This window comes from Talpa occidentalis, unplaced genomic scaffold (assembly GCF_014898055.3).
Source record: "Talpa occidentalis isolate TD23 unplaced genomic scaffold, MPIMG_talOcc4v2.1 talOcc4.10, whole genome shotgun sequence".
Lineage (NCBI taxonomy): Eukaryota > Metazoa > Chordata > Mammalia > Eulipotyphla > Talpidae > Talpa > Talpa occidentalis.
In genome coordinates this window covers 84,765,233-84,779,875 of record NW_023600993.1, presented here as the reverse complement: position 1 = coordinate 84,779,875, position 14,643 = coordinate 84,765,233, and the positions used below count along the sequence as shown (strand labels likewise).

The window sequence follows — 14,643 nt, the reverse complement described above, 5'->3', positions numbered from 1 at the left end:
TGGGTCCCGCTGTGGTGTGACACTGCCACTCCTGGGACTTCCTGAGTTGTGCCCTTTTGGGATTCCAACTTCTGCTATGTGGTTCTCTGGGCCCCGCACCCAAGAAGCTTAGCAATTCACAGATTGTCACTGTGCGGGGAGAATGGTGCACTATGACTGCAGTGTGGGGCTGGTGATGCATTACCTGAGGAAGCTGAGGAGTTGTTCCTGGTCATTTTTGGGTCCTTATGAGCTGTAGGCTGATTGACATCAAACCTTGTGGAGCTCTCCACCACCCCCTATTTCCACTGGGCTGATAGGTGTCTTTTACATCAACAAGAATCAACTCTACACGCCTCTGTGTCAAGCTGACCAGGGCTTCTCAAAATGCGCTTTGCAGATCACCCGTCAGAATCATGTGCAACCTTGTTAAACATGAAGATTCCCAGAGCCTGGCTCAGAGCTACTAAATTAGCACCCTCAGGACCTCGGGGCTGCCTCTGGATAGGCACACTAATTTGTGGGTAAAGTTCATAGTCACATGGGGCATTGGGGAGATTCAGAGTTAGGCAGATCTGAGTTTAAACCTCAGCCACACAAGAAGTCATTCATAAATATCTGAATGGATGAATGAATGAATGAATGAATGGGAGACCTTGAGTAATTTAATTCTCTCAACTCTATTCCCTCTTCTATAAAGTAAATAATACCCACATTGCTGTGTTATAGAGGAACTGAGCAAGATATTGCCTATACAACACCCAGAACAGTTCCTCTCACACAGTAGAACTTCAATATATTGCATCTAATTGTAAGTCATTGTTTATTGTAACAATAAGTTATTATTGCTTTTAGGTTTGTAAATGGCAGTTTAAAGGTGGGAGGAGAAGACTCAGGTTGGGGATATATCCATAACAGAGGGCAGGCCTCCAAAGCAAGTAGTTCTACTCGAAATTTTTTTCTGAGGTTTATCCTTTTCTTTGAGAAGCTCATGGATAGATGGATTTGTAAGCATTTAATGTGATTCAAGCAATGGTAGATGTGCAGAATACAGAGGAGGAGAGTGGAAATTAATTAATCCTTGAGCAGAGAGGGAGTCTGCCCAGAATGGCAACAGAAAAGGCTTGGGAGAGGGTGATAACTGGGCAGGGTTTTGAAAGATACCGAGGTGTTTGCCCAGATGGTCACGAGAGTCTGATACTTTTCCTGCAGGATGAAAGTGAGACCTGGGCCAGATCCCCTGTCTGTGTTCCCAGGACATGCAGTTTTGCAGGGGTGCATTTGGGATTGAGAAAGCTGTGTACTCTCCTTGAATGGGCATAGGAGTGATAGCTGAGATTTAAGCAAAAGGAAAGCAGAATCCATTATCCCTTTACCTTCCTCTGCAGCTTCCATTACTATGTCAGGAATTGAATGAAGCGCAGATTGTGCAGGGCAGTAAAGAGTGGCCCAGACTTGGTGAGGCTTATCAAGGGAGGACTGGGAGCTTGGACTCTCCACCAGGAGGTCGAGGGCCTTGTTCTGAGACATTGAGATGACACCAGAGGCACCTTTCCCCTCTTGAGGTCTCATTTTCTCCTTTGTCAAGTAGAGATAGTAATTCTCAGTCTAGCTATTAACACATAATATTATGTGTATCAAATGAAATAATGTACATAAATGAGCACTTTGCAGAGTGAATATATTTATATGAATAGAAAGGATAATTGTTTTATTTTAATCTAAGCCATCCCCAAGGAGAATCCATGTGCTGGACATTTTAATGCATCATTTTCCAGCCATGTGTCCCACAAAGACATAATCCACAGGCATGGTCTGGGTTCGGCCCAGTGCCTGGTGGAAAGTCTGTGGTAGTCCCACGCCTTTCTTTCCTTTTCAGAAAAGTACTTTGGAATGTCAGTGAGTAAGAAAGATGTTATGCTGGGATCCCCTTGAATTCTTCCTCATATACAGAGAAGCTAAATCATTTGCAAACCTTCGCACTTTAACTTTCACAAGTAAAATCTAATCTCACAATTTCTGCATATTGCTAAATAGTGATCAAGTGAGGATTCTGCCATAACCACAACAAAAACAGTGACATTTGTGGGTCAGTGTTGATTGAAGGCTCATTCTGTGCCAGCCAGCCTTCTAAATACTTAACATGCTTTAACTTGTTTGTTCCTTCCCCCAACTACCTGAGTAGGCACCACTTATGAATGAGGAAACTGAAACCCAGAGAGGCTGTGTAACTTACCCAAGATCACACAGCCAAGAAGAGATGGGATTGAGATTTGAACAACTCTAGTGCTGTTGAAATCAGTGCTGTAGAAATCAGCAGGGGGCCTGGGGCTGAGAGGCACCTCAGACCTGGGGAAGGCTGTGTCACGCCTCTGGAAGCTGACTCCTTATCCAGCAGTGGTTGGGGGTATGGAAGTAGCCACACTACTCCAGGTGTGGCTAAGCAGGTGGTAGACTGGCTCCCTGTCTGTGTACCTGGGAGATGTTCCACATGGTCACCTGGCTGTCTTTGCCAACTTCAGCAGAGTTCTCCCGCCCAGCCTCAGTCAGTGAGAACCATGATGTGGGACCTGACGGTGACAAGCGGGAAGAAGATGGCGAGTCTGGGGGGCGACGGTCAGAGGCTGAAGAGGGAGAAGTCAGGACCCCCACCAAGATTAAGGAGCTCAAGGTATGGCCTGGCTTTCACACACTCTCTGACCTGGGGATGAGGAGGCTGATCCTGGGTCTAGCCTCAGCCTTGACTTTCAAATGCCCCAACTGTGGCCAAACTCCTCGCAATGGGGTGCATCATGGACAGGGCCTGGGCCTTGGGTCATGTTCAGTGAGGACTGGAAAAGCTGAACCTGCACTCTTCACCTTCTTTTACCCTTGCTTCCTGGAGGGGCACTTTATCCCCTGGAGGCCTCTGACTTCTTACTCCAAATTGCCCCTTTTTCTCCCAAGAGCGTGATGGGATGTCACTGTAGGCCCTCTTAAGTGTGTTCACTCCTGTTGCCCTGTCCTTTTCTCACATACCTATATACACACTCTCACAGGCCTGTGTAGGCTCAGGCTCACATGTATTCACTCACAGATGTGCACACACTAGGGGCCTGTGCATACACAGAGCCAAGTGTTTCCATCAGGCAGTCTCACCTTGGCAGCACCAGCCTCGAAACACACGCTGATGGCAAGAAGCATGAATGCCAGACCTGAGTGTCCATGCCCCCAGTTTGGCTGCCCATGTGGCCTCTAGTCCTTCCACCCCCTTCTTCACCTTCCTGGACAGCTCTTTGCTTCACACTCCCTACCCCTGACCACCTCACCTCCCTGCGGGTGGCCCACCAGCTTCTCTGGCCTCTGCCTATTGGGTGAGTGGGCTTGGGGCTACCTGCTGGACCAGACCCTTCGCGGTATCTCTCATCCATTTGCTCTACTGACACTGCTGGTTCCTTTCCCTCCTCCCGTGTCCCGCTAGCCGGAGCAGGAAACCACGCCAAGACACAAGCAGGAGGTACTGCATGGGACCTGTCCCTCCCTTCCCAGCCATTCACATCTCAGATCATTTGTCACCATGCCACCGCCCCTCCCTTTCCCCTTCACATTTCCCTGCCTAGCCCCCCTCGTCCCTACCCATCATTAAGCTCATCTCTCTAGTTCCCTGCTCGGACTCCACCAGCCATTTCCCTCTCTCCTCACCCCTCCCTCTATCCATCTTCACTCTGTCTCTGCAGACCATCCCATGCTTGCTCTCCACCTGCTGACCATCAGTTCTCTCAGGCCATTCTGCACTCCCATCAACCTCATCTCCCCTGCCCCTCACATTCATCTTTTGCACATTCATGTCTCCACACCACTGTTTGGTCATGCCGCCACCTCACCTGTGTCCTCTGTGTCTTCATCTTGAGTTTCTTTTTGTCTCTATTGGCACCCAGATGTGGGAGTGGGGTGGGGGGAGCCTCAAAGGGCATCTGTGTCTTCTCGGACTCCAGTCGCACCTCCCTCCCTGCTGCTGCCCCACTGCCTCCTTTTTCCCCTCCTCCCATGTGTTGCTCATCTTACCCCTCCTGTGTAACTACTTCTCCTTCTCTGTCACACAGTCTCCAGCTCTTCCTTTGAACCTTAACCACAAGGGAAGTGGGTTTGCTCTTGGGCCTCAAGGGAAAGGGCCAGAGGCTGGGCCTAGGAAGGACCAGGCTTGGAGTCCTGTGATCTGAGTTTTGGTCCCCATTGTGTCACTGATTCTTGGAAGTCATGAGAGTCCCCTCAGCCCTAGCCCCCCATCTGTACTGCAAGTCATTTAGACTAGGTTTCCCAAGGCCCTTAACCTTCAAGGATCCCAGCACACCACTGCTCCCGCTATCCTTCAGGAATACCATGTGCCCACAGATAGCATGGCAGGCACAGGAAGACCACAAAGCCATGTCTTGGGTCTACTACAGCCCAAACCCACTTCCTGTGCCAATCTGTCAGTTTCTATTCTCAGACATTCTCCTGAGGTGGCTGAACTCAGGGAGACTAGGGGCACAGCCAGCCAGGAGGGAGATCAGAAGCCTCAGTAGCATTGGTTTCCTTCCTGGGATAACTTAGAGTCATTCATAGTGGAGCCTTGGATGCCAGAGATGAAACCAGGAGAAGCATCTCGCCTTGTCCAGGGAGAGGCTTACCTTCCAAGTAACTCTCCCAGAATCGTCTCCTCTGACTTACAATAAACTGAGTTTGTCCATTTCTTGTCCTGAATTGAATTGCCAGGAATCCTCAAACAGCCTTGCAGATAAGGGTCCTTGTCCACCTGCCCTGCCCTACCCTGCCCCCGAAGTAGGCAGACAAGCAGCTTTGGCAAGTGACTGTCGACTCCTGTGCAAAAATGGCTCATTGATTGATGTAGAGGCAGATTCTCTGCTTGCTGTGCTGCACCAGCCAGAGCTCAGACTTGGCGGTTTAATGGGAGACACACCCAAGACTCCAGTGATAACCCTGTGCCGTTCTTGTGTCCAGTCTCGGGCCTCACCTCTCTTCTTCCTGGTCTGGGATTTTCCTAATCCTCCAGAACACCTCACAGCATGCTTATTTCTCTCTCTGGCCATGTCTCTCCCTGCTTGCACTCAAGGAGTTGGTACCTATGAGGTATCTGGAAGGTATCCCGACTGGGTGGTTAGGAAAGGTACAGAGGAGAAAGTTCACAGCAGAGAACAATGACCATACTCTTTTCTGGCCACTGGTCTCTAGTATGGGAGTAGGGGTGTCCCAGATTTAAGAGTGTCTGCACTCTAGGCCCCTACAAGGCCTGAGCAGCTGCACATATAGGGTTAAGAGGGGCCTAGCACAGTGGTCCTGTCCCTGGCAGCCAGAGGCAGGGACCAGGATCTGAGTGGCCAGGCAAGGCCAGAACGACCCAGAGAACAACTTGGGGATTTCTCACTGTCCCTTGGATATAACCAGAAGGAAGTCACTTCTGTGCCAAAACTAGGCTTACAGGGAACACCCTCAGATGGTGGCAGGTGGGTTGATTTGTTTTTTCCAAGGTTGGGAGCCAGGCCGGGGAGAAGAAAGGGTGATGCTTGAGCAGAAATCTCTTCTTAATCTTGAGTACTTTTGCTCCTCTTGCTAATCGTATGTGTTCTGTGTATCTGTTGGGTCTAATTGTCCTTGTCCTGTTGGCTGTAGCCTCCGTGAGGGTGGAACAGTGTCATGGATGCTGATGTAGGGCAGCGATGACCCTTCACATCTTCACTGCCCCTGGCACCCCCTGCTTGGGGCTGCTCCTCTAACACAGCCCACCCTCTCCATCCATCTCTAGTTCTTAGACAAGCCGGAGGACGTCTTGCTGAAGCACCAGGCCAGCATCAATGAGCTCAAGAGGACCCTGAAGGAACCCAACAGCAAACTGATCCATCGGGATCGAGACTGGGAGCGGGAACGCAGGCTGCCCTCCTCACCTGCCTCCCCCTCCCCCAAGGGCACACCTGAGAAAGCCAATGAGGTAGGTCTCACCTTGAACCCCTCAACAGGGTTCTTGGGTAAAGACGCTGAGAAGATTGCGATGTACTGACTTAAGCTCATCCTCCACCTCTGTATGCACCCCTTCCCCGATGCTGCATAAAGTGATAGTGGGGGTGGTGGGGATGAGGTGGTGGATTAGTCTGAGGGAGACAAATTCACTACATCTTAGAATCCTGGGGACCACCTTGAAAAACTCAAAGGACTCCCAGTATCTTGGTATATACCCTATCTTTCAGCCAGGGTATAATGAGGAAGGGATGTTTGTTAGAAATGCAGTTTAGGACCCTACATTAGACTTACTGAATTAGCATCTTTAGAGGTAGAGCCCTGGAATCAGAATTTTAAACAAATGCCTGGGCAGTTCTCATGCACATTACAATTGAGAGCCCTCATAGTTGCATCCAGTAGCTTTTCGTGCCTACTGTGAAAACACGGATCCTCCTAGAAGGATCCTCAGATTCCACTGGAGTGGAATGAATCCCCCCAGAAAAATCAGACCTGTGATCGTTGCTTCAGAAAAGGATTCCACATGATCCGCCTTTTGCAGTGGAAAGCATGTGGGGTGTTTTCTCAATTGAGAAACAGATAAAGATAGGATCTTGAGAATTCTTGTATTTATAATCCCAAGCTGTTATTTTTAGGACTGCTAGATCTTGGCAGTATTTACCCCCATTTGTACTTAGTATTTTCTCTCTAGCGCTTCTGCTTACTGGCCTCAAACCTGACTATGGTCTAGACTTACACTGCCTGGGTTTGAATTCTGGCTCTACTGCCTGCTAGCTGGATGGCTCTGGGCTTGTTACTTACCTTCTCTGAACCTCTATTAGGTGGTGATCATAAAGTACTTACTTAATAGGAAGGTTGTAAGGGTTAAATGGGGTACAGTAGAGAGGAGCTGGCAGATTACCTAGATGCTCAATGTGAGTCTCTTATTGTTTCCTTTTGAGGGGTGCCTGGAACTCACACAGGTCAGTTTCAAATCAGAATTCCTTTTAAATTGGAAGAACCCTTGGAACCTGTTTGGTGCAAGGTCATCATTGTAAAACAGGGCACTGGTGAGGCTCAAAAAGGGGAAAGACTTGCTCATGGTCAGACTGGTAAAAGAGGGGCCAGAACCCAATTTTCTTGTGTCCTAGGCCATTGTATTTGCTGTGAAGTCATAGCTGCCTAAGAGCAAGACCAAACTGTGTGAAGAACAGGTATAGAGTCACCTGTGTGTGCGCTGCCCTCTAGTGCTTTGAAAATTGGGGATGTGGCCATACTCTAATAAGCAGAGTGACCTACCCTCAACATTCCAGATTAGCAGAGGACCTCATTCAGTGAGGCTGCAGTGGTAGCTCCCTGGCTATGGGGGCCTTTAAGGCTAGTGCCACAGAAGGAGAGCATCCACAGAGGGCTTCTATGGTGACCTCTGGCACAACCAAGATCCTGAAGACCCTGGACTGGGCCATGGGGGCTGACCTAGTCATTAGTTATACACACCCCTTCCCTTGCCCCAAGGGAGACTTGACCCAAGTTGCTCTCATCAGTCTCTGTGTGGGCTGGGCTTGGGTGAGGTGGTGTGTAGACACTTCTGAAAGGATCAGACCCAGCAGAGAAAGGAAGGGTGAGACCTGGGAGCTGTACTCTGGAGCCTTGGGGTGCTGTAGCAGACTGGCTTGCAGTACGCCCCTCTTGCTGGCTGTAGCAGGAAATGCTAGAAGGTGGATCATACCAAAAGGTGGAATCTATTCCATGCCCACCAGTGTAGTCCACTGTTGGAAAAAGCCCATCCAGGAGCTAACCTGGGAACAATGGACCATATTTAACTGGCTTACAGGCCCCACTGGCATTTAGATGCCTATGAAGATTTGGAAGATGGGGAGGAGCAATGGCCAAAGGCTGGACTGATTTCTTGGGTGAATGACCTCACCTCTCTTAACCTCACTGTGTAGTCAGTTCATCTAAAGGGGAGTCAAAATTGCCACCCATAGGGCTGTTGGGAAGGTGGAGTGAAATAATGGCTATAAAAGCACATGATAAGCTGGAGAGTGCTAGGCAGTCCTGGCACCATTGCTAGTGGTAATGTGTATTCCTGATCATACATGGGCTATTGGGTGGGGGGGAGTCTGAGTTCCTAGAAGTGTCCCCATATATTGTTGGGCCTCACCTGAGCCAAAGTGAAATGGTGGGAACTTAAACCAAGAAAGGGATCCCCAGCTATAAAGAAGAGCTTCCATTTGCCAAACCTGGGTTTTGTTTCAAAGATAACTTTTTTCAAAGGGGCTGATTCCTAAACTTCAGGATTAAACTATAGCCTAAACCAGAGACCCCCAGGGAGGACTTGATGCCAGAGTCCAAGTGGCTCCAAACTTCTGGAATAAGAGCCACAGGCAATGAGGAAAGGCCCCACGGCACAGTCCTGTCTGGCAACTGACCACCATGGGCCTCCCTCCCTTGAATGGCTCTTAGAGGGCAGTTCCTTTCTGTATCATTCCATGGTCCCCACAGCATGGCTCTTTCATGATCTAATCCACAAACCCTAAGGATGTGGGATTTACAAAACTGGACTATTTACAGACTCTGTGTGTGTGTGTGTCTCTCCTGCTTTCTCTCGCTCCCTCTCTGTCTCCTTCCCTTCCTCCCTCCTTCTCTCTCCTCTGGCCCTGGGCCTCCCCTGCAGTCCCAGAGAACCCAGGACACCTCTCAGCAGGACTTGGCACCTGAGCCTGGGACGTCCACAGGCTTGGAAGTGTTCACTCAGAAAAGCCTCGCCGCGTCTCCTGAGGTTACTGTCATCACCTCCCTTCCCACCCAGAACTCCACTAATGATCTTGAAACAACCCTTTGTCTTGGGTGTGGAGGGTAGCCCATGTTATCTCCAGGCTGTGACCAGTGAGTTTCCGTTCCGGGGATCCATGAAGGGCCAGCCCCTCCCTGTCCATGGTACCTTACAATGATAAGACTGAGACCATTCTGGGAAGAGATTGGTCTGAATCACTTCTGGCTTCGAGAGGAGGCAGCAGTGGTCCCTCTTGTAAATCGGGCCCTGCTGAAGTAGGTGCTCTAGAGGATGCTCTGACCTCTAAGCTGGGAGTTGGGGGTCCTGGCACCTAAAAACCATCTGCTGTGAGGTCTTAAGGTTTAGAAGCCTTAGTAAGGTCTAGCAGTGTCTACTCTAGGGGATGATATCTGGATGGCATCCCACCTCCATCTCTTTTAAACTTTCCTTGGATCTTGGTTTGTCAAGCAAAAGTGGGCATCTTTCTCCAGGACTGTCCTTGTAGTTGTAAAAATGGTTAGGCAAATGAGGAGGGTGTTGCTTCTGGACTGGAAAGTACTCACAAGTCATCTGGGCCCAACTTCTCCCTGATGTCTGACCCTGCTGTTGACATAGTGTATGTGAGGACACATACCTATCTCAGTTACCAGAGGAAAGTTTTGTAGTTGTTGAAAATGTGCTAGATCTAGAAGAGACACAAGTCAGTTACCTAAGGGACAAAGCATAAATCACAGTTCCAGCCTATAAATTTTTCCTCAATGTAACAATAATAATAAAATTCCCCGCGCTCTCTTGAGAGAAGATAGTCAGGAGTCAGCAGCATCCTAAGGTTAGGCAACTCGAGATACCCTGCAGCACAGAACTGTTCTAGAGCCAAGACAAGAGCCCATACTCAGGGGGAGGAAGCCCCTAACATGTGCCCTTCTTCAACACCCCTGAAAATTGCCATCCAGCCCTCTCCAAAGGTGCTCAAAATTCTTAATGGCAGCCTGTTTTGCCTTCCATCATCTATTGAGGAAGTTTTCTTGTTGAATCTAAATCTGCCCTTCTAAGTCGTCTACCTGTGTGCCTCACCTGTCTGTCCCCTGGAGCCAGAGATCTGCTCAGCATCCTTCCCAGGCCAGCCTTTCAGGGTGAACACTTTCCTCCACCTGAATACCCCTCCTTGCTTCATCAAGTTTCTCACAGGGCATGGTTTCTAAAGGGTTCCTCTTCTGGACCCCCTCCTCTGGGAGGCATCTATAAAAAGCAGGGCCCAAAACTTGGCCCAGAGGCTCCAGGTGGGACCTGAGCACCCCAGCATCAGAACTGCCTGGCTGAGGATATATCCTGCTGATCCTTCAATTGCTTCACTTCCGGGCCCAGCTTCAGCTTGTCTGTCTTGCTGCAGTGCCTCAAGTGGCTAGCAGGGGGCGCTCTAAGCTGGTCGCTGGGAAGAATGGCCGCAGGGCTACCCTGCGTGATTTCACCCTGTGAATCATGCCAGGGTCAGCTCTGCCTTGATGCCTGCCAAGTTTTTGTCATTTGTTCAGTCTTGTCTGCTCAGGAGCCTGTTTATCTCCTCCATACTTTTGCTTATTAGGAGCAGAGCATCGTCTTCTCTCACTTCTCACTCTGATCTACGCAAGTCACTTCCCCTTTGGGAACCTTAGTTTCCCCTTCTGAAATAAGGTTAACATTACCTATTCCACAGGTTGCCATTGCAATGAAATGTAATAATTTAAACAAAGGGCTGACATTGTGTGGCACATAGTAACTAAACAAAAGTATGTTTCCCATTTTCCTGTGGAATCTTTCCCATCTGTGCCAGCTCCCACTCCACTCAGTCAAATTTCTAAGTTTCTAGTTTCTAGAAACTAGTTTCTAGTAGAGTTGGGGCAGGAATGTACTAGAAGTGGGGGTCCATAGGCCATATCTGGTCATCATTGCCAGGCTGATGATGTGAGTACAGGCTGAAACAGGAGCAACTAAAGGAGCCTGTTTCCCAAGTAGAAATGAAAAGAGACTTGGTTTGTGTAGACTCTCAAAGCTCTTCTCTCTGGAATGATTCAAGAGCTGTTGCCCTGAAGCCTTAATAACCTGAAGTAAAATCTTAGAAACCTATGTCAGACTTTGTCTGAGAACTTCCATCTTCCTTTTAATCTCTCTTTCCTTTTGGCAAGATTCTCTTGATGAAGATTGATTCCCTCACAGTCATGGAGATTTTGCTAAAATGGAGTGAGGGAGTTGGGGAAAGAGAGCTTACTGGATTCTTCAGAATCCTTCAGATCTTAATGGGCCCAACAGACTCCTCATCAAGTCATGCCCTGAGACAGAGTCCAAAATCATAGCAATATTCCCCCTCTTGTCAGGAGCCGTCTTCAGCACATCTTACTGTGGAGACTGGGTTCTAGACTTGCTCTTGCCACTAACTTAATTTCTGAGCTTGGGCAAGGTGCTGATCTTCTCCAGCCCTCAGTTTCCATATTTGTACCATGAGGGGCTAGAGTCAGAGTGGTGATTTCCAAGGAGGCATGTTCCCCAGGGCACTAGAGCAGTCCAGGCTATTACATGTTGGACTTCGATGAAGATTTTGTGAAGAAAGTGTTCTGTGACCATAAGAAGATTAAAATTCCATTGGCCACCTTGCTTTGTTAACTCAAGAAGTCCATTATTCCCTCCTAAGAGGAAGTAGAGGGCTGAGACCCCTCTGGGGCTTTGGACTGATCACAATGCTTGGATCTTTAGATTTTTTTCCTTCTATGATGTGCTCTGATTAGTCCTTTTCATCTTTCTGTGAATATTGTTAGAATTCTCCAAGGATAGGCCTTGGTATCTTTAGGAATGAACCCCACAAAGCTCAAGCTGTGGGATGACTGGCACTAATCTCTAGAGAATGCTATTTGGTATTTTTCTTTCTAATCTCTTTCCATCCTAGAAACTTTTACAGAAAGACCAGACTTTAGGCTGTGGCTTATGGAACTGGGTTTAGTACTTCCTTTCAACTTGACATTAGATCACAGTTGGGACCCATATTCTGTAGGTAATGAGGAAAGTGAGCAAGGATCTCAGGCATCAAAAAATCAGGCATCCTTGTTCTGACTCTGCCATCAATTAATCATGATATTGCGTAAGTCACTGGCTTATTTTAGGCCTCAGTTTCCCCACTTGTACAATGAGGGGATTGCACTGGAAGATGTTTTAAGAGTTCTTTTGGCTCCACTCTTGAAAGATTCCATGGGGCATAGCTACTTGGTCTGACAGACAGTTATTAACAGAGGAAGAGGAAGTGCAAGCCCATCCATGGATCTCCATTTCCCCACTTACCATAGTTAACAGAGAAGGGCATGAGCCCCCATCCCATGTAACCACATTGGGGTGGTGGTTGAGGGGAACTGGTAAATAATGCATTGGGTATCTCAATGGGAAGTGTAGCCTTGATGAAGCTGATGGGCATTTTCATGCCTTCTGCTCCCCATCCAGTCCTGGGAACATTTTGGCCACTTGGTAGATAAGTCCCTGCTTGTGGAGGGAAAAGGTGACCTGTTCTATAGGTAGCTGATATTTCATGTTAACTCTTCTTGCTCCAATTGAAACACAGGGTTCAGAGCATTGGGTATTTATAGAAAGAGAGTACATTAGGCCAGAAGAACTTGGTCTGCTAAAAGTGGCCTCCACGCAGCAGGAAGAAAGTGAGGCAGGCCTGACAGATATCCTGGCTGATGGCAGACTCACCAAAGTGGACATCCTAGTGGACAAGTTCAAAGTTGAAGTGGCCACAGAAGAAATGGTCAGAGCCGGAAGAGCAAATGCCCAGCAACGAGGAAGAATGATTGCTAGTCCTGAAGACTTTGAGTCAATGTGGGAAGAAGACCCTTGGGTCAGAGGAGGTCCAGGGGAGGCTTCTCTAGCTGCAGGCCACAAGCTGACAGAAAAGCTCCAAGAGGGCTCCCAGTTCAGGATAGGTACTGGACAGGCAACCATCAGGAAGCGCCAAGTCTCAGGGGGTCAAATGGAGGAGACAGAGCGAAGGAAGGAGCTGGAGGAGTTCCAGACTTGGGGAAGACCTACTGCCCCAGGGACCAGGCCAGCAGAGTTAGATCTCCCCTCTTCAACCTCTGACAAGAGAGGACTCCAGTCATTTCTGCTGGACCCAGCCCAAGAGGAAGCCAGAGCCGACTCCAGTGATGAAACCGATACTTCCTTTGCAGAGAGGAGCTTCTATTTAAACCATGGAGAGAAAGATTCTGAAGGCCAAGTCCTGACTCTGCTGCTGCAGGAGAGAGAAGAGTACCTCGCTGCTGCCCCTGGAGATGAGGTCAGACTGGAACTCTCCAGGGAGCTAGCAGAGAGCTCTTGGCTGAATGCCTCAGACCCTCAGAGCTCTGCTGCAACTTCCAACAGAAGCAAGCATGAAGATGAAGCCTGTCCAGCTTCCTCAGAGAAAGGAGCAGGGCCCCCCAGGGACCAAGGAAGACTGGATGCTCAGGAGGCCTTTGTGGAAAGTCTTGGGGAGGGACTTTCTTCAGTGCAGACATTTGCTGAGGAATGCAAAGAAGCCCAGCATGGGATGGAGGGAGAGAATTCTCTCCCAGCATCTGCTGGAACTGCAGGGGAAGAGGTCCCCTGGAGTGGGGATTTGATGGGAAAGGCTGAGAAGAGTCCCCCAGCAGAATGGAAAAACCACTCATTTTCTCATAGAGGAGGGAACACACATCCAGACCTGCAGACCTGCACCCTTCCATGGGCCATCCCTTCTAACGATGGCAGGAAGCCAACCAGACAGGACAGAGGCAACTTCCTGCCCCAGGAGAGGGGACCTGTTCGCATCCAAACAGGAGAGCCTGTGTTGGAGGACAGCAAGACTTCAGCATTTCTTCAGATGGAGTTCATCACCCCCCTCTCAACCTCCCCTGCTCCTTTTATGCTTCAGGTGGTTCCAGAGGATGCTTCTCCAAGCCCAGCCCCTTGTGGGTCAGGGGAGCCTTTACAGCTTGGGATGCCCTTCAGAGGAAAGTCCCCTGTGTTTCTCAAACATGCCCATCCTTCTAAAGAGCACTTGGACCCCAAGGACCGATTAGGACCGGTTGTGACCCCAGATGGAGGTGGGCACAGGGCACCTCCCGTCACCAGCAGAAAGCCCAGACTTGTTCCTGAAGAAGTCGGGGGGGCTGGATCCCTGGAGTTGGTGTTCCCTTCTGGGAAAAGAAAGGAAATGACCTCTTTCCAGTCTGGGGGCCAACAGGGATCTCTGGAAGACATTAGCAAAACCTCAGTGGCCAACAAAATTCGGATCTTTGAGACCCATGGAACTGAAACTCACCCAGCGATTCAGGGTGAAACCAGGGCCCTTCCAGATGAGTTGTCTTCTGAGGCCTTCCCAGGGCAGGTAGAGCAACAGCGGAATAAACTCTTAGACCTGGGCTTCGTCCAGCTCCAGCCCCCAGGAGACTTCACCGGCTCCCAAGTCACACAGTCCTCAGTGATATCACCGGCTACCAGACACTTCAGGGAGGGCATCTCTACTACCTCCCACCAGGAAGGATGCCTGGAACTCGACCTTGTGTCCCCTGATTCAGGCTGTGAAACTACACTGGAGGAAGCAACTGGGGGAATTGGCCACGTGAGCCCCTACCCCCCACCACTGACCCCAGTCTGGGGAGCTGACCGCATGCCGCGTAGCTCTTTAGAAGCATGTTTCAGTGGCCCCTCGTCATCATTGCACTCAGAGGCTGCTTGTCCATCCCTGTGAGTTCTTTTTCCTAAACGGGCCCAAGTGTAACCCAAGCGGAATGACGTATTCATCTGCTTGGCCTATGTTAGTTTAGCCACAAAGACCCTCGGCTTCTGGTGTGACTGGTGCCCAGAGTATCACTCAGCCCCAGTGGAGAAGGTGGCACCATCACCAGCCAACTACACACTTGCTTTGCCTTGCTGCC

General features: G+C 49.5%; 1 protein-coding gene across 9 annotated transcripts in view; it reads left to right on the top strand.

The window, feature by feature from the left end:
• The window catches only part of EPB41L1 (erythrocyte membrane protein band 4.1 like 1), a 136,066-nt gene that overhangs the window by 99,748 nt on the left and 21,675 nt on the right, over positions 1–14,643 (top strand). For 5 of the 9 annotated variants that reach the window (XR_008552328.1, XM_037495826.2, XM_054696794.1 and 2 more), the window contains exons 20-21: positions 2,502–2,650; positions 5,762–5,944. Coding sequence is in view for 8 of the 9 variants with exons in the window: in XM_037495826.2 (XP_037351723.1) it covers positions 2,502–2,650; positions 5,762–5,944 (332 nt within the window). In the remaining variant the exon portion in view is untranslated. Of the gene's footprint in view, positions 1–2,501; positions 2,651–5,761; positions 5,945–12,305; positions 14,328–14,643 lie in introns of all 9 variants that reach the window. The other 4 variants (XM_054696793.1, XM_054696791.1, XM_054696792.1 and 1 more) reach the window with 2 other exon arrangements.